This window comes from Rhea americana, unplaced genomic scaffold (assembly GCF_003343005.1).
Source record: "Rhea americana isolate MKP2758 unplaced genomic scaffold, rheAme1 scaffold_13, whole genome shotgun sequence".
NCBI lineage: Eukaryota > Metazoa > Chordata > Aves > Rheiformes > Rheidae > Rhea > Rhea americana.
In genome coordinates, this window is record NW_028185372.1 from 9,574,180 (window position 1) to 9,594,912 (window position 20,733).

Sequence of the window (20,733 nt, forward strand, 5' to 3'; positions counted from 1 at the left end):
CCTAAATATTCTATAATCTGAGTTTCTGAAAAAAACATTCACAACCCAATACAGCAAGAGATCTTGATCAACAATGATTATAGTGCTAGTACTTGAACACAGGGCTAAAGAACTTACTCATGTAACTTCAACTCTATCTTTCAGGCTTTGTTTTCTCGAGAAGCCTATCATTCCACATTTCTGCTGTAAGCATAAAGAATTGATGAAAAAAGTAAYGTTAGTGCATTACAGTTGGTATAAAGTACATCACCTGTTCCAAGTTAATAAAATTCAAGTGCACTTAAATACCTGGAAAGTAATATCTGTAAGAAATGAGTTTGTGAATTCCAAACGTAGAGTAGCCTCCTAAAGCTAAAATAATTAGAATCATAAGCCCAAAGGCAGTAGGAGATTTAAAAATTTCTGGTCAAGAAATAAAGTGAGTCATACTGAGTTAGCATGCGATAGAGGAAAGAAGCTAAAAGAAAGAGAAGCTCTTAGGTTGTAAAACATGTTTTTGGAAGAGAGAGAAAAAGCTGTGGCATATCATGGCAATAACTTTAAAAGCACAGTTTGGCAGTATGCTACGTTCTTAGCTGTAGTTCTTATTTCTGCCTAACAGAACAAGACAATGAAATCCCCCAGATTTTGCCCAAACTTCCTCTCTGTTAATAAAGTAACATCTGAAAACCATTCCAGAAAATAACATCAGCCATCAGTCATTCTTTGTAGTCATACATGTTAACAACTGATACCACAAACATGATAAATCAGAAGTGAATTAAACAGACTCATTCAAAGTAAAAGCAATTAAATAATCCATGTGCATTAGTAGCTAATGATGAAAGCCATCACTCACAGTATGATCAATGCCAGGATTAGAACAAAAACTGAGATATGTGAACCAAAAGATTTTCTTGATGACCAATTGTTAATTTAGGAACTGGAGTAAACTGCATTTGTGTAGGGAAAGAAAGCATCGCTACAAATAGCAAAAGTGATGGGAAGCAAAGGCTTATCTCCCTTCCCAGAAGGGGAAGATCAGTACTGTTCTTCCCTCTTCCAGGAGATTCTAGAGCAAAGCTCCCATAGATATGAGGTCACCAGGACCTACTAGATCAGGAAAAGAATTCTAGTTAGTGTGTAGTTGGAGGAAAGAAAAGATGCTGCAATTTCTCCTCATGGAAAATAATGGGTAAACTGAAGTTTACATTTCCAAAAAAAAAAAAATGTTTAAAACAGACTAAAGAAAGATAAGAAAAAGGGGGGGAGGGGGAAGGGAAAGAACAATGGGAAAAAGTATCCAGTACAACACTAAGTCATGTCAGTAAACAGGGAAATGATTTTCAGTGGCTAATTGGCTTCTACTTCTCCTTTGCAGTTAAGGACTGACAGAGTTCTTGGGAGTTTCCACTTTTTGATGCAAGACAACCTTTCTTAATATCCTAACTCATTATTGTACTTTAGCTGTAACCAGATTTTTGTACGTGAGTAGTCTAGTGATAGTCTAACTTCAATTGCACATAAGCATATACAGAAGAATATGGCAAATCTAAAAAGACTGTCACATTTAGAGACCTCGTACAAAAGGTAAGAAGTGGTCTCAGATGACTTTAAATATTAACTAATTAATATTTCCTTAATGTTGTTGAGAGAGTCATGCATTTTCTTTAAGAAATGAAGATTACTGAAATCAAATCCAAGTATAACTGATCTGTGAAAACACATCATGGAATCATGCATGTACAGTTCATCAAAAGCACAACGCCTGAGGAATCTTTCAGTCTATTAAACTATCAACCTTGTAATGTACATCTCATAACTTATTGACTAGTCAGGAGGCTGGCAAAGTAAAAATGCTCTCAATGCTGCATTACAGGATAGTCAGTCATCATGATGCTTATCATATTTTCAGATAGAAGTTTAGTGAGATGTCAGCTGCCTTCATACCTGAACACTCTACTCTGGGGATTCAACATGTGTGAAATGCTGCTCATTAAAAATCTGATGCATGACATGAAACCACCACTGTAAGTAAATATTGGAAAATGTTAATGCTTTAATAGCTCAAAAATGCTGTCACTACCAATGAAGTTATACCCAGTCAAGTTATAGATACAGTATATTTCATAAAGCACAAATGCAACCATTAAAGGCACATATCCTTTAATGTCACTTCCACATGTGCCTTCCTTTTCCAGAGCAAATCCAAGGCTTTGGATTTTTTTGATAAAATGTGCAACTTCTATTGGACAGGCATCCAATTTTAAACAACAATACTTAGGAAGAGGTATGGAAATGGCTTTAAAAACCTGGGTCTGTATTACAGATTAACGATTTTTAACAGTTGACTCAAGCTGTAATGCATCACATAAATCAGAAAACTAAGGACAAGTTTTTACACTTCTCTGAAATCAGCCATATATAAAGAACACTACGATACACAAAAACACTAAGATACACAAATAAAATCCAGTGTTTCATACATATTCAAGTATATACAGCACATTAATTCCTCAAGCTATACGTGAACAAATATAATCCAGTCCAACATTTTTGCAGGTGAAAAATGCTGTTTACAAGATATCAACAGTACATTACAGAAAAATACATTTAGTTCGTGAAGAAATGGTTAGAATGCAGGAAATGTGTCTTACACCACCATGTAGAATAACCATCTTGTTTTTTCAAAAACAGGCATTAGAAAAATGATCTACAAAAATACTGATAAAGGTTCACATTTCTACTGCCTCAATACTTTTCTCCTCTTTTCTACTACACCAGCAGTAGAAATACTATCTCCAGTATTTTTTGAAGTAATTACATGTCAATCAGGCTCCCTTTGTGTAATATCCATTGATAATATGCTTCAATTCAGTTTGCTGATGAATTGCAAACCATTTACATCCGAAAGCTTCTGGTTCTGTGAAAAGGTTGAAATGGGTTTTTTAAGGCCCACATCAGTATTGGTGGTTTCTGCTTATTTTTTTCTGGAAATAGCACTGCTTCAGCTTCAGGAGTAGGAAATCGTATTCTATAYACTTCAGGGTAAGATTTCTGGAACTAGAAAAATACACCAATTTAAATGAAGAATTCACTCCAAAGCTTAGCATTTAAATAACATTACCTCCACTTATGGAATAGAAAAATACATATTCTTCTAATGCACTCTATATAGAAAAACTTATTTTCCAATATGGTTTGATTCATCACAATACCTTTATTCTAAATAATTTTAAAAAGCTATAAATCCAAGAATATCTACTATTTTAAAACTCAATTTCTCTTGAAAAAAAACAGACATTTAAGACTGCATAGAACTTTTTAAAATTAAGACTGTAGAAGAATTATTTACTTGTTTGAGCTTCTTCTTCTTGTCTTTGATAGATATTTCTTTATTCATTGCGATTTCCTCCAATAAAGCTGTCAGTGGTTCTTGTGAGCCATTTGCCCTTTGGGATTCAAATTCATCTGTACTGATTTGGTGACAAAATGATGGAGCAGGAAAAGTTGCATCACTGTCAGCTACAGCATATTTTATCTGGAGAGAAAAAACAGAAGAGCTATGTCTTCAGGAATAAATTTGGGAAAAGYGGCTTAATCAAATTGACCACTTAAATTCCCTAAACAAAGAAGATACGGAGTAAAGAGCTGAGATTCTGCTTCCCATCACTTGCATGAGAGTGAGTTCTAGTAAGTCAAAAAACATGACACTAAGGAAGCTTGCCTCATTCTTAGAAAGAGCTAAAAAATGACTAATCATTTTGGTACAATTTAAGGAAGAACAAACTGAAAAGACAGCAGCTTTGAAAAAAAAATAGGAAAAGGAAATAGAAAAAGAGTTATGAAAAAGCTAAGTAAGGATAGCTCTAGCAGAAAAACAGAACATTGATCAGAACACTAAATATCCCTTACAGTTTTTCACTGCCAGAAACTTAATTTCCCAGATCGGGACCCCATTCCCTGAAGATACAGAGTCGACCAACAGGAAACTGTTTACATGTTCCTGTCTAAGTGACCCAAGATCTACTTAGTTTGATGTAAGTATATACTTATGATCAATGGACAGCAATGAAAATTAACTAGCTCTGCATATACTAGCAGAGATAAAATCTTTTAAATCTGTTAAACTTTCATGAACAGAAAGTATAAATTTGTTACAGCAGCATAGACATTAAGACTTTTTCACTAGACACCTACTTGGACTCTTTTGAGATGTACAACATGTTCCTCTATAGAAGCTTTTAAGGAGGAAGGAATGTTTAAGATTTCTTGATAGTTGTCCATGAGAAAAGACACTAGTTTAGCAGCAAGCAGTTCATCCAAGTCCATTTCATCCTTTGAGCAGAGGATACAACGAGAAAATGCCTGAATCATCTGAGAAAAAAGAAAATTGTGTATATTTTTCTATTAGAGGATTTTTTTTTCTTTTTCAGAAAAAAAAAGATTCTGAGAGCACAAAAGCCACAATACTTCCAATATAAAAAGTACTGTGTACAATGACACTGTTCAAGCGGACTGAAGACACCTCTTGCTGCAATACATACTCTAACTTTAGATGTAGAATGGCTAGGTCCATTCTATTCTCAGAACTTGGCTAGATAGCCATTTCATATAACTTTTCCAGTTAAATAGGATACATATTTCAAAGATTTAAAAATCACAAGTAGTTTATTAGAAGTTAACCTTCTAGAAAGAAGGTAGAAAAAAATTAAATGTCATGATTTTTAAATCCTAAACTAACTAAAGTTCAGGCCCAGCTGACTTCATGTCTTCATGTCTCAAGCTCAGACATTCAGTTTAGAACATTAGTTACGAGTTTTCTGGTTGTGCATAAGTCATTAACATTGTAAGCACAGAAGGCAAAGAAAGCATTGGTTTTCTGCCACATGCCATAGATACTGCTGAAAAAAAAAAAACACTAGTATGAAGTACATGGATTGTGAAGGATCCACTTCTAAAAATACCATATAGATTATAACATAATCAAACACATTTATAGTTAATTTATAACCTTAGCAGTCAGGAATTTAATTATTCTAATCAAATACCATTCATAGTTAATTAAAATCTTAACTGCTATAGAACAAATTTAGATTTATCCATACAACTTCAAGATTTTTATGCAGTGATTCTACCACTTAGAGCTCTGATGCCCTTTTCCTTGTAGAAGCCTTGACAGTTAACCAAAAAGGAGATGTTTTTAGGCAAATGGAATCTCTAAGTTCTGCTTAATACAATAAATATCAATTTCACTTTTTCATAACATGTTGTTGCAAACAGTGGTAACTCCATGAACAGCTCTACAGACAAAGCATTAACACAAGCTAGAGCTTTGTCAAAAACTAATTAAACAGCCCTCAGAGAGAAAAATTTTGTAGTTAAGTATGTACAGAAACAGGTACTGAAATAATCTGGCAGGATTTTTTTTAATAGCTTTGAACAAGTAAATCAGAACTAGAATATTCACCTACATCCTTTTAATTATGACTGAAACAGACAGTATTTTTCTGTATCTTTTTCTCACTTTCTGCGGTGAAAAAGAACGCTAGAGACCTCACCTTCTGCTGCATTTTATTTTTTCTACTCAGTAGAGAACCTGTCCAAATCCCACTAGTCTATGTGGAAAATCAGCTGAGATGTTACTTTCATCCACTTTCATCATAGATCAACCCTTCAGCAAACAGGCAAATGGCTTTTTGCATACATTCTCCAAAAAGAACCTTTTACCTGTGCTACTCCAAAAGTCTGGTCTACACTCTTTGCCTTAGACTATACATACCAAGGTTCTGGTCCTCACTGATTCAGAAAGAGGTGGCAAGTCCTTGTTAAAGCTGATTCTTGCCATCATCCTCACCAATAGCTGCAGTTTTTTTCGATTTTCTGGAGGCAGCAGGAGACAGCAAATCTGAAGAGCTTCTATGACCTTGCTGTGTTTTTGCAGTAGACCTAGTTTATAGAAGACCAGGAAATTCAGCAACATTTCAGAATTATGCTTTTCCATATCATTTAAAATGTTAAATTCCTCAAACAGTCCTTGCAAATTCCTCCCCTGCTCATTTAATACCCTCCTAGAACTTGACTCACCAAAAAATCCAGGAAGGTGGCTTCTAGAATCAGAATCATTTTCCATATGCACCTTGTCTAAGTACTTACAAGCTTAGAAGACTTCCTTCTGATAAGCTGGGGAGTATTAATAGCTATAACCTATATCTCTGGATATTAATAGACTTTCAGAGAACTACAGTAAGTTGGGTTCATCCTCTGCTTTCTTTCCCCTCCAAGCTTTCTCAGCCTCCCCCCACATGAAAGAGGCCCCAATCATCTTTRTGGCCCTTCACTGGCCTCTCTCCAGTAAATCCATGTCTTCTCTCTACTGCGGATCCTAGAATTGAGCATACCACTACAAATGTGGCCTCACTAGGGCTGAGCAGAGGGAACAGATCACCTCCCTCAACCTGCTGGCAACACTCTTCCTAATGTAGCCCAGGGTGCTGTTGGCCTTCTTTGCTATAGAGGCACATTGCTAGCTCACGTTCAGCTTGTGGTCCACCAGGACCTGCAAGCCCTTCTCYGCAAAGCTGGTTTGTCCTAACAACATGGGGTTGTTCCTCCCTAGGTGCAGGACTTTGCATTTCCCTTTGTTGAGCTTCACGAGGCTCTTCTGTGCCAATTTCCCCAGCTTGTTGAGGTCCCTCTGAATGGCAGAAAAACATCTGGTGTATCAACCAGTCCTCCCTTTTTTGTATCATCTGCAAATTTACAGAAGGTGCACTGTTTCCCATGATCCGAGTCATTAATGAACAGTAGTTAAACAGCAATTTCCCCAGTATTGACCCCCAGGGGTATTCCACTAATGACTGGCCCCCAACTAGACATCGTACCACTGATCACAATCCTTTGAGCCCCAGCAGTCACTCTCTAGTTCACCTCAGTGTCTACTTATCTAGCCCATACTTCAGCTTGTCTGAGGATGTTGTGAAAGACTGTTTAAAGCCTTACAAAAGTAAAGATAAACAGCCTCCGCTGCTCTCCCTTCATCCACCAAGCCAGTCTGCTCCACAGTGTAAAAAATGAAGTTGTTATTAAATTAAGAACAAAAAAGTGCGGTAAGCATGGTAGTCAAAACAGACAGTATTCCAAAAAAGCATGGCAAAGCATTGTAATTCATTTTATTTCCAGAGTAAAGCTTTTTAAGTTCAAAGGAAGATTGGTCATGCATACTGGTGCACACGTTTAGAAGTAGCAACAGGGAATAACTAGTCAGAAAGAACTGCTTTATAAACAATCACTATAACCTATATAAATAGTAATGATATGTTAAATAAGTTTAAATAAACATTTTTTTCCATATGTAGAATGGTCAGAACAGGTTCTAAATACATTTGACACTTTTGATATGGTATATTAATTCAAGAAAGTTAATTCAAAAACACTCTTTTTGGTTTCCTCCTTGACTACTTACCTAATACACTCACAAAAACATCAAAAAGATGAAATGTGAGAAGAGGTTCTTTCATCTGGCCAAAATAGTCTGCTATAGTTTTGAAGACATCTCTTTCAAATCCTGAATATGTTGGCTGCTTCAAATCTGAGCAGCTGGGCCCTAAAAAAAAAAAAAAAAAGTGCAGCCACCAGCAAGACCATTATTTTCTATTCTAGTCAACAAAAATGCAGCTCCAAGTAGAAAAGTTTAGACTCATTATTCAAAGTTATATTACTATATTACACTTAAAATTCAACAGATCTAGGAAAAATACATGTAGCAGGAAAAATATGAATAGAACCGTTAAATGCTCTATATATTTCAGTGAAATAGACTGCACTAGTAAGGGGACATATGGTGGCAGATCTTTTCTAATTCTGCTTTCAAGGCTGCAATCAGAAAAAAAAAATCAACTCTGAATATAAGAGATATTTGATGAAGTGGTAAAGGAGCAATCAATTCCTTCTCTTTGGAATATACTTACAATTTGCTAGACATTTCATTGCTGACAATATCCAGTGAGGTAATTCCTCTGCACAGAGGAGGGGGAAAATGAGAAGAAAAAAATGAGAATTTAAGTGTTAAACTGTAAGAAAAACTGAAATTGAAAATTTTTAATTTTAAAAGTTTCCCTAGCTAGAAGTTGATTAATTAAAAAGGCAGATTATCCCTTAACATACAAATATCTTCCACCAGATGTAAAGTTAGATCAGTGCTTTAGTACCTCCAGTACTCAATATCAGTTGCACCTATTGCCCTTACAGCTCAACCACCAAAATGGATCCTATAACAAAATCCTTAACCTGCCTTGCAGAAGTTGGTCAAACTATTCAAACTACACCTTCAACAGTGCTTTACAGTATGGTGTTTACTTTGTACTGAAGCTGCACTCAAGTTTGTTTCTGGAGGGAGGGAGGTAATATTCTTGAACTGTYCCACTTGTCTGTAAAAAATGCATACAGACTCTGGATGTGGTTTCACTCACAAACCAAACTAGATTCCAATGTTATATTTTACTTCTGTACCAAGCTCATGGAAAACACAGTAGCAATAACATGTAATATAACACAGCAGCAAAGATGCTTCAATTTCTCCCTGACACACCAAAAGTTTTAAACTTGGCACTAATTTTAAAACATGTTGACTGAAGATGCAAAACTGAAAAAATACATAAGCCTCTCTCCGTATGTATTTTGATGCCTTCTCACTTTGTGATACACATTAACCTCATGTAGCCCCCTCCAATTCAGGTACGGTTGAGAGTTGGGCTGAGAAAGCCAGCTTAAAATGAGTAAGATCCCTATCTTCATAGGTAAAGACTTGCTGCTCTGTCTTTCACCTTCATCCTTTGACCCTGCTAAAGCAACAGAATGTTGAACAGGGTAAAAACCATGGAAGAATGAATACTGCTTCCTACTACTGTGAGTTCAGAAGACAAGAATGGTATAGTTCATAAAAACTCTAGTAGAAAAGTGGTTATACAAGCACAAAGATGTCACACATTAATATAGATTGTAGTTAATGCTTTTTCTACTAGCAAACTATATTATACTAAAAGTTAAATACTTTTAAAATACTCACTTGATTTATCTTCTAAAATAACAATGCCTTGCTTATTGACATTGTATGCATTTTGAACAATATGCTTAGAATTCACAAGCTTTGTATCTAGCACTTCATCCAGCGAATCCAAATCTAAGATCTTCTGCAAGCTAAAAAAACATATATATATTTATATAAAATACACCATCTAGTCAGAGAGAGAAACATATAATATCAGTATAGATATGATTCTGAAAGATCCTTTCCGTTTATTGTTTTAGCATATGGAAGACTAAAGCAGTTTGAAATCCATCTTTGGATCGTTAAAATTTCTATGCTACATTGCAGCAAATTAAGTTTATTGCATGAAAATAACATACCATTTTAGATATAAAAATCTGTAGTAAGGCTTCAGATATGTTGCAGAAACAGCTAATTTGTATTTTTACATAAAAAAAAGCTTTCACTGGTCTATAGGAATGCCTTTAGCTTTGTATAGGATATTCCTTCTAGAAATAAAGACTATCAGTCTTACAAAGCCTTTTGCATTCATAATCATCTGTTCCATTTCTTACATCCTCAGACTAAATGTCACACRTGTCTTTAAAGAGTTCTACAACAGTATACTACTACAGGAATGCTTCAATTTCACAACCATGAGAAAGGGATTAGAGGAAAAGAAGTAAATAAACAAAACAAAGCCCATAGAACAAAAGGTGTAACATAGCATAACAGGAAAAAAGTCAAAGCTGTTAAACTCAGTTTTGCAGAATTTGATAGTCAGACAGTAAGCAGTAGGGTTAGTCTAGCTAATATGGGTGTAATGACAGTGACAAAGGGTGAGTGGATGAAATAATGAGATCAGCAGAGAAGACAAACAAGACTTGCCTAACACACAGTGCTAGCCTAACAACAGATGACTCACAAGTACACTCACCGTGACAATGTCATGGATTTCCAGATCTCTTCTATATTTGCCTGTGTGAGCTCTCTGCGATACAGAAGCTTGCATGCTGGTACTTCTCCTATAGCTATACTGTGACGCTTGTACCACATTTCAGAGTTCTGAAATCAGAAAACATACTTCTCTTTATCTGGCAATTTTTTTAAAACTATTAAATCATATAATATGCCTACAGTATAGCATATTTTTTGCTGCAAGTACTTTAAATACTTAAAGTTCTAGTAAAATCCCCAGGCTGCAAGTATTTAGGTTTTAAAAATATGAAGGATCTTCGTCTCCTATTTTGTCCAAAGTTGCATCAGAACAGCACTTAATTTCAGGAGTCAATGCCCGCCAATCCTATATTCAGATTCGCTTCATGACTAAAACTAGTTTAAGTCACTTATTCTCAACTACCATTTACAGGAGAAATTACTGAAAAATTATTAGCCAAGACATAAAAGATTGATACTCATTCAGCATACACTGACCATAACTAAACAGTAAACTCCTCTGGAAGATTTTACATAGGAAGAAAGGAAGTAGCTACAGCTAAGAAAAACCATCATAGCTAGACCACCATTGTAACAAAATCAACTAAAGCAGAAGAGAACACAAATCTATGTGATCATCTTTTGGTCAGCCTTCCAAYCCCAGCTCACTATCTGAAGGTTGTCATGAACATGTCAATGGATACATTATTTACATCAGCAATATATTTTTCTAAGCAAAGCTCTTGATCATTTGCACCACAGATCAGTCCTCAGAGCACACTAACAAGATTCCCTGTGACCAAAACTAAACCATAAAATGCAGTCCAGGAATGCACTTAATTACTCCAGTCAGTGGTTGGTAGTCACTCCATGCCACCAGACAAACAAGTTTGAAACAGGTATCTTTATCATCATGATGTGTCAAAATATTAATTACTGCAGCATTTTAAGACACTGCCACTTTCAGCTACCTGTCCACTTCACCCTTCCACTGGAAGCTACACCTTTGTAAAAGAACCAGTAGAAAAGAAGCATATTCCATTGCTGACTCCTATCAGGGCAGGATACTTGGGACAATATTTAGGGCAGACAACTGAAGGCTATAACATCTTAAACCTGCAGCAGTGACTAGGAAACATTGCATTCTCTGAACTTCCATTTGGCACCATCTTTTCTCCCTTCCCTATAAGTCAATTATCTATTACTAAAGTTCAAAGGGTCATGTTTTTCTCTTCTAGAGAAAGAAATCCTCAACTCCCTCACTGTTCCATGGCTTTACAATCAGTTCAGATCCAAACRAGCCAGTTCCCAGAATTTCCTGTTCTCTTGAGAAATTCTACATAAGAGATGTATGCTGTGAAATAGRTGTACTACAACAAGGCAGAAACCTGCTGTACATGAAAGACATATTAGATCTGCACATAAGGAATTGAATTTCAAATATAGAGTAGCTATTTATTCAGGGCTTTTAGATTTGCAGCCAAATTGTAGGAGCTACTTTTCCAGACAGATTATAGACAACCAAGAAAATCAAGGCTGATGTGCTGCATTGAACAGCATTAAAAAGACAAAAGTATTACAAGAAGTCCCTCCAGTTCACAAAAAGCATGAGCAYACTCATGTGCAAAAAGATATCCTGGAGGAAGGGTTTAGAACACACATAACCAGCAAGGTCTAGACTTTTAAGATGTTAAGGTTGTAAGAAGCGATACAATTCTGTTTTACTAATGAAGGCAACAGTTTAACAACTTTGGAAAGGTTAGATCAATCAAGGTAAATAAGTAGGACCTTCCTCGAAGCTCACAAAGGGAAAAAACAACTAATCCAGCACCACCTTTCATTAGTCAYAAGACAGCTATTGTGACAAAGGGAATGGAAGCCTTAATTTCATAGTAGCTAGAAAAGAAGCAATATTGTATATGTTCTACTACATGAGAAGTCTGAGTAAAACGGCTGTACTGTAAGCAATAACAACTATTTTTTCTTGTAATGTAACAAATGTTTTATTGGAATTACAACAAACTGGTATACAAACTGAATGTCAAATATGACTACACTGAACTTAGTGGAAAGAACACTCAAAATCAACATTCCCAGTGGAAAGAACACTCAATCAGTTGCTGGGAATGTTGATTTTAAGAACAACTCTACTTCCCATAAGTTTAAAATAATAGAAGTACTTTGCATTTAATCTCATTGACAAATATTGTGATGCAACTAAAAATATCATTTGTTCAATTTATTTCTATTATCTACTTTGCTTTCCAAATATGCTTATGTTTGGAGAAACAAAAGCAAAACTTACCATTGTAACTGATTTCACTAGGATATGTTCTTGAGAAGTGCCAGCCTTAGGTTCATTCCAATCTGGAAATTTAATTACTTCCTTCATACAGGAAGGTTTCTTTGGATATGGCTTCAGTGGTGAAGAAGGAGGAAATCTACAATTAAAAAACATTTTTTAAAGTTAGTGAACTCTGAATTACATACTTACCCAAAGCTGTGTATTTGGCCWTTACATGCATACATATGAAAAATGCCTTGGACATTCAGTGCGACTTAGTTGCCTGAGACAGGTGCTGACTGACACATCAAATATCTTAGGATATCTTGTTTGGCCTTTAGCTGCTCCACCGGAATGAACAGTGCATGTCCCTTGCACATCCTATGACATAACTGAGTGCCTCATATGGATGTCCAATATCCCATTGCATCTCAAAAAACACCAGCTGCCCCACTTAGACAACAGACTCAAGCCTTCATGAGAAGATGCTGGGAAAATCTACTTACAGCTTTTTCAGCAGAACCATGTCGGGTGCACCTCTAACAGGTATCCTACAAAGCAATGCTAGTCACATGACTAACACTCAGATTTAATTTGCAAGCATGCATGCGTCACAGCAAAATGTTATCCTATTTCCATATTTTCTTTTGTTTGCATGCTTTCCAGACCAAGATCACATCCCAGAGTTCTTTTTCAGAAATTGTTTTCCAACTAGTTGTGCAAAATCTCATTTATCTTTGAGGTCATTTGTTAGTGGAAATAAAAACAGATATTATAAACTAGCCTCTGCAGATACTACAAAACGAATTCCAGTGCACATTGAATCCAGTCACATCTCCAGTATGATCAGAATTAAATTACTCTGAAACCTAGGTTCCTCCCTACCCAGTTCTCACTATTGAAAGCTACAGCAATTAAAATTTATCACCACCATATTCCACTATCCTGATCAATATTTTTGCTTTGACAGGTTTGTACCACACTTTGGAAACCCCTCCTCACAGATCATACTTTCTGATCCTCACAAGACTTCCTCCCTTACCAATCAGTAAAGAAATGAGTTCTCACAACTAGGAAAAAAAAAAAAAGTGTATTCCTCCTTTTTCAGTAGCATTATGCCAAGATCCAGCAGGAGTAAGGCATTTGGGTGAACAGTTAAAAATTTCTGGTTTTATGGTGACCAGTTCATTAGCAAAATCATGTCACCTGAAGCTAGTAACTGGAGGGCATTCCAAAGCTGACATGTTAAAATTAACACATTTTCCAGTCAAAACACTCATTTTAGGAGTTTATACAGGGAGGAAGATATCTGTTTGTGATACCTGGGGTGAAGGCTGCAGAACAGTATCATCAGCTAACACAGACACCATCAGTAAAGCAAGCACTGCAGCCATTCTCCCAGAGGTTTAGCAGCACATTCGCAGTGCTATCCCTTTTGCTTTTAAGGCAATTGTTCAGATTCCAAGACCTGTAAAACCTAAGAGCTTCCAAAACCATAATATACCATATACTGTCGTAGACTACACTAGGCCAGTAAGCCAGGACACAGACACAGCCCGTTATTTCTGAAGCCTCACTAGTCCTCACCTTCTTTCTTAGTTTGCCTAACAAATGAAATCAACATTTGGCAATGTTCATAAATGCTTGGTATACTCTATGGAGTGAGTAAGCACAGACAACTGTATTTACATCAGASGTTATTGAAAGATCTAACCGTTTTGTTTCTAATAACACAGCCGTGCAACATATTATACGGTTGCAAATACATTAAAATAAGATAGTAATTTATAAAAAATATTACTCATCTCAAGGTTTCCAGAGTGAGCATTGTCAATGGAATCAAAAGCTACTTGTGTTGTACTCACACGAACATGGCATGCAACCTATATTTAAGGAGTAAAATCATGAAAGCCCACCAGAGGGAGCTACCAGGACATTAAATACATGAATAAAGACAGACTGGAAAATGGGAGTTTAATTGCACAAACAAGAGACTACTAGCGTGTGTTAAAGTCACACATCAAAAATATGATTAGACTACAGGGTTTTTTTATACTTCAAGCTCACTGGGAAAAGCTGGCTCCAAAATGTGTTAGTATGCAATTTTATTAAAAATATCAAACTGTTCCATTAGTAACTCAATTATTCCTTGAATTGGAGGCAAAAAAAAATTAAGATAGCAAAAGTTTTTCTGAATAGCAGATGATTAGAGAAAGAGTATAAGAAAACAGCAAGCATAGAGTAATAGTTCACCCAAACAACTCTCAGAGCTTCCTATAACCTTCAACTCATAAAGAGGTAACATCTGATAACACATAGTATAAATGAGCAAAATCATTTGAATGTCACATTGCCAATGAGAAAAATAAAACAACAAAACACAAAATCTAAAAAACAGAAGAGAGAAAGCATAATATCCCTGGCTATCAAGAACTATTTAGTCTTTTGACAGAACTAATCTATATCCAGGAAAAAGGGACAAAGTATAGCCTCTAGCCACCTCAACACCTGTGGTTCCAGTAGAAAAAAAAAAATACAGATAGCACTGCCCTAAGAAAATAGACAGTGCAGGAGTGGGCTATACCAAACCAGTGACACACACGATCACCATGTGTCATATGAATATCTAATCATTTTAATGTCACTTGATAACGTGCACAGCTTTTCTACCCTTCGAAGATTTGGAGGGGGGACAAAGTAGTGAGGGTCCATGAAAACAATGAGTTGGTGGTTACAGGATTCCTTAACCTCCAAACCAGCTGATTATCACCTTATCAATTTTAAATCAAGAGCCAGTAAGAGTCAACGTGAGGATGTGAATATTCTGCTTATATCAGACATATTTGTCAATACACTGATAAATCTAAAAAGAATAAAACAATTCATAGAAACGCAAGTCATCAGTAGAAGCAGAAACCTATACTGAGTCAAGATCAGAAGACCCATCTGGTCTGTCAAAGCCATATTCGCATCCCCAGAACAGCACAGCAGCCCACCATTTCACAAGAGGGAGCATCTAAGCTTTCTCCTCCCAATTTATTTCTCCTAATTTATTCAGATTAGTGAGAACAAATAGGAACACAACCCTCAAAAGTTGCTAAACATAAGAAAGGCTAGACAGAATATTGCAGCAGATGAAGTCTTCTCCGTACAAGATGCAGAAAGACAAACATCTCAAACAGAAATACTACAACTCTGCTTTTCTCCTGCATTTCTGCAAACCCCACTCCTTTCTCTGCTTTGCTGTCCACATACATACCTGAAATTATCCTTAAAAACCAATGTCATTATTCTGTTTCACATAGCGACCATAACCCCTAGAAACACCAATCACAGTACATAGAGATACTAATTGCTGTGCCTTCCACCACTCTCAGCATTCTTAATGTTCCTTTACTGGTCTTCCCAGCAAAAAGTCTAGGCATGCATTCAAAGAAAACTGCTTTTCCAGCTCTGTTTAAATAAACAAAAAGCCCACGCCAAACTACTTTAGTCTTCTCCAACTTGAAGTCAAGAAAGAAGCTCCTCTACACCTCTCCTTGTCTTCAATATTTCAAGTATAAGGCCAGCAAACAGGATCTTCAGTTTCTAGCTTTAGGACCGTTCAATTTCTTCCTTTTAATGTGTGCACAAGATCTACAACAGCTTTAAGTGCAGTGGATTTTTCTTTAGAAACTTAGAGAAAGATTTCTTCTAATTATTGGAATTAGCTAAAAACCAAAAGTAAGGATGCCTTATTTTTKAGTTTCTCTAGCTGTAGCATCCAGTCACATCACAATTACTTTCTATTTTCAGTATTTTTCATTAAATAAATACTCATAGACTAACCAGGTCACTTAATTTTTATATCAATATTCATCAGCTTTAGCTTCACCACATGCATACCAAACTTCATGTTATTACTGCTCTCTTACAAATCTATTCCATCATCTTTTTGGAAGTTTTGACACCACTACTGGAGATCCATTAGCAAGAACTACACTAACTCTGTATTTCCAAAGACACATCTGCAGTAAATGCTCATGCAAGCATTTTGTTTGCACAAAGAATCAGTGAACTTGATGCTAAAGCTCTTGCCTATCTTACCTTACTCCTTAACGCCACAAAGCTCCAGACTAAAGTCTTTAAGTTTGTTAAACTTAAAAGTTTGTTAACAGAGTTGGGTTGAGGAACTTTCTTACAAGATAAACATGTTTACAACCAGAGTACACGAAATATAGTTCTTACTTTTAAACTATTCCAATAAAGTTAAGAATGTAGTGAACAGACACACTTAACCCTGTTTGTAGTCAAAAAACATTAGCCACCCACTTTGCAAACAGGCTAGGTAAGATCATAAAGGAAAATGAGAAAGATGACTTCATCCACATCACATGGAATTTCAGCATTACATCTGTTTTTCAGAGTCAATATTAAGAAATTCTATGATCTATGAAACCATTACAAAAAGACTATTACATAAAGTTTATTTAAAGAAAAGCTTAACAAGTAGAAAGGAAGCATTACTGCCAGCTGATTTTCATCATTACTCTCTCAGATGATAGCTCCTGTTTCCCCAAGAACAGATTTATCTCAATATGTTACAAGGCCATATTCAAGCTAGTGCTCATTTTAAACTAATTTATCAGGGAACAAGACAATGCAAGATGGCACAAGTTTAGAACCTTCAACCTGTGGGTACCCAGTCATTAACAGGAACCACAAAAGGGCAAGAAATCCACTCCAACAAGACCAGGCTTTTGTTACCCCTATTTGTCCCCTATTAACAAGGCATTAGTTAAGAGGTCAAGCAGAAGTAAACAAACAAACATTCCTGAGGCTGAGCTAATAAGAGATGAGAGAAAGCTAAGTTTTAACTACAGTTTTTTGGGTTTTTTTAAAATCCACAGGATCAATTTTTAGCCCACAGCATACAGAAAGAACTCCACCTTGACTGACATTTAAATTCAGAAAAACCCTTCTCTCAGAAAGAATAGAAAAGCTCATCCAAAATTCCTGGGTGGGAGAAGGATAAAAAACTGGAGCTGGATACTCAGTACTCTTCTCGCTTCCATCAATATTATTTAAAAGAACATGTGTCAAGGAGATATTTGACAAACTTGATACCTATTAACAGCAAACCAAACTCTTAATAAGAGTTGCAAAAGTTTTTGTTAGTACTCGTAAGAGAAAAATCAAGTAAAGTGCCTTCCAAAAGACAAATATTAAATCACAATCATTCACACATTTCTAAAGAAAAATGAAGTCTTTAACAGGAAAGCAGAAAAAGAGACAGTGGTACCTTTTAAAGGGCCTTTTACAGAAATAATTGTAAGAGCAATACTCAAGTGTTAATATGCCCTGTTTTCAYAAAACTCGTGTCTTATAAAGTTACTGTAAACAGGTTTACCTATATAAGTGACCATCATCTTGAAAGTCCTCTTTGCCCCATCTTCCTTTAATGTCTTCAATAACATGATTTTTCAGGAACTTTTTAAGCAGCTTAACTGTTTGATTGCGAGTTACTTCTGGGCCAAAGTTTTGATTACAGCCGAGTAGTTCATGTAACCAGTCCACTGCCTCTGAGGCTTTGAAACAACGCTCATAGCTTTTGAAGCGGCACCGATGCTTCCGTAAAGGCATCCCAGACCGAAAGAGCTCAATTATCTCATTCCACTACGGAAGAAGAACAAAACAAACTGTTATGGGAGCTCTTCTCCCAGAAAGATTTTAGTCTTGTGAGGTAAAAACCCGAATGCAATCAGATCTGAAYACCCAGTTGCATGCATTTGGCTCACCTTTTTCACAAGCGCATTGAAATCTAAAACTAGGATTCAAGTACAAAGACAAGATTTTGAAAGCTGTAATATCCAGATTCCTACGCTACCCACAGCTCCACAGCCGCAGCAAACGGTTTGGCTTCCCCTTGGCTTTTACTTAACAAAAGGGCAGGCCAAGGCCCAGCGCTGCTGGGCCCAGGGTCCCGCCCGCAGCGCCCGGGGTGCCCCCCGCCCCGGGGAACGCCAGCCCGCGGCCGACGGGAACGCGAGCGCACCGCCAGGCCCCGCGACCGGGGAGCGGCTCGGAGCCGGGCCCGGTGCGCCCCGCCGCAGCAGCAGGCCTGCGTCAAGATAAGGGGCCGCCACGCAGGGTCTCGCCGAAGGAGGCCGCGCAGGACGCGAGGAGGACGGGGCGGCCGCCGCCCCGGGGAGCTCTCACCAGCCGGGTGGCGCGGTAGGGCCCGGGACCGACCAGCCTCGGCTCCATGGACGCGGCCGGGCCGCGCCGTCTCCACGGAGACCAGCCGCCACGCGCGCGCCGCGCCCGCCGACCGTTTGAATCCCGGCCCGCGAGGCACTGCCCTTCCCCATTGGGCGGCCGCGCTGCACGTGACGAGCCCGCTGCCGCCCGTGATTGGCGGGCGAGCCCGCCGCCCCGCCTCCCGGCGTGCGACGCCTTTCGCGCCYCCTGCCGCACCGGGCGGGGAGGGGGCGCTCGGAGGGTGGTCTGCAACGGCTGCCCGGAGCCCCGGTAACGGCCGCGCGGGCCCCGGGGGGCGGGGACGAGGAGCAGCCGCCGCCTCCTCCTCCCTCAGCTGAGCAGGGCCGCTGGGCCCAGGTGAACCGCGGTGTGCGGGAGGGCAGAAGGCGGAAACATTAGGATGGGAAGAGGCAAAGGAAATGCGACTTGAGTCCTGCAGGGCAGGCGGGACGGGAGCATCGTCTCCTTTCGTTACAGTCCCCAGGGGAAAACAGCAGAACTCGCACAACGGCCCCAAAGCACCGATAGGCTTCTGGGGTAATACCTTGAGGTAAAACGCTGGCTAGAGAGGGAAACGACGGTTAGTAGGCACTCTAGCCTAATACCTGCTTCTCATAACGTCCTTCAGTGGGGCATTTTAGCTTCCTGGAAGATGCATTACCTAATTTTTAAACGGAACATTACCTACTTGTTCTTCTCCCTACTGGCTCAAGCAYGCAGCTGAACAGCAACTGGCTCAGGAAAGGTGCCCGGGCTTACACTTGAAAACCATTCCAGACATCAATATAGGCTCTATCTGGTTAGTTATTACTTTGATAATGTGTCCTTTTCATTATTAATTCACACAGAAAGAAAAATGTCTATTTTCAGGACTATTATAAAGAAGTAACTGGCAACATAAAYGTGGCTGATGAGAAATGCTAATGAAACGCAGCATTTCAACCTGCTTCCTCTCACTATCAGCAAACRTTCACTATAATATTGTTTTATATTGCACCCCCCCCTTTCCAAGGATAACTGAAATTTGATACATTTAAGCATGTAGCGCACACAATTTTATGCAGGAAGATATGTGACTGTTGARATCAGGACTGTATGATTCTCACAGGCTTCAGCATTGTGTGTACCACAATGAGTTTAGTAACATTTTTTATTGCTGTCACTAGAACACTTACACTAAATGCAGCCTCTCAAGATATATCCATACAGCACCCTGAAATAATGCTTTTTTTTTCCTCCAAATGCTTCTACTTGTCAGTATATTAAACAGAAAAGCAAGCTATGTTATAATAGTTGTTACAAGAATAAAGCCAAACATTTTGGGAAAATCATTAATTAAAGTAAGGTTTCTGTTTTACAGCCAAACGAACATGACAGCATGACACAGTTTTTAATATAAAATGCTTGTTGTATATTAACTGTTTATCTTGCAGAGAATACTTACAAACCTATTGAAGGGGGGCAGGTTTAGCTCAGTTGGTTAGAGCGTGGTCCTTCTAATGCCAAGGTCATGGGTTCAATCCCCATATGGGGCTATGCTGAGGGTTGGACTAGATGATCTCCAGAGGTCCCTTCTAACCTTGTGATTCTATGTTGCCTTTATTTGTATTTCTATTTCTTGGTTAAGTAAAACAGCAGAGAGCAAAAATGACTGACAGTTGGCTTCACAACATACAAAAAACTAAACCAGTGTGCAAGTAAGAAATTATGTAACATGAACCTGGAGTGGCCCTTGCTGACAATCATCTGCTGAATGACGAACATCTCTGCTTTCTTCTACAGCTTATTACTTCTTAATTTCAAGCAACTGCTCTGCAGGCACTCAGTGATTATGCACCTGCTAGATTGGGAAGTTTTTCCTAGCTTGTTACAGTCCAGCATATGGCCACTTAGCCATAGCTACTCAGTTTTGAGCACATATAGTCCAAGCTCCCACTTAAGCCCCGCTGAGTTTGAAGAATTAGGTGCTGATCTAGGTCCTAAACCAACAACAAGCCTGGCCCCTCACACTCACCTGAAGGACGCTTTCCTTTCAAAATGTGCATGGAGACACAGTATCTCTTACTTTTTAGAAAACCTCCAGCTGGTCCTGAGACCCGCATATTTATGCATTTTGTATTACTTGCAGAGGGAAGAGGAGTATTGTATTGTGAAATCAGAGACCAGAACCAGGTCCTTCCCCACCATCTCACTAATTATCTGCAAGAGTATAGAGTGAGTATGAAGTAATGCCCACCTGCCCTCCAGAAGAGCTAGAGAATAGCAT

The 20,733-nt window shown here is 38.0% G+C and overlaps 1 protein-coding gene and 1 non-coding gene across 2 annotated transcripts; one reads left to right on the forward strand and one right to left on the reverse strand.

Annotated features, from left to right (window-relative positions):
* Window positions 1-1,751: 1,751 nt before the first annotated feature.
* DEPDC1B (DEP domain containing 1B) lies at window positions 1,752-18,563 on the reverse strand. Its single transcript, XM_085326468.1, has 11 exons — window positions 18,426-18,563; window positions 17,617-17,882; window positions 12,249-12,384; window positions 9,945-10,072; window positions 9,047-9,177; window positions 7,950-7,997; window positions 7,445-7,585; window positions 5,762-5,928; window positions 4,180-4,356; window positions 3,335-3,520; window positions 1,752-3,042 (listed from the first exon to the last, which is right to left on the reverse strand). The coding sequence occupies exons 1-11, from the start codon at window positions 18,471-18,473 to the stop codon at window positions 2,881-2,883; spliced, it is 1,590 nt and encodes a 529-aa protein (XP_085182594.1). The 5' UTR covers window positions 18,474-18,563; the 3' UTR covers window positions 1,752-2,880.
* A 1,368-nt stretch (window positions 18,564-19,931) lies between these two features.
* On the forward strand, window positions 19,932-20,002 carry TRNAR-UCU (transfer RNA arginine (anticodon UCU)). Its single transcript has one exon. It is a non-coding gene; the product is annotated as a tRNA-Arg (tRNA).
* The last annotated feature ends 731 nt before the right edge of the window (window positions 20,003-20,733 follow it).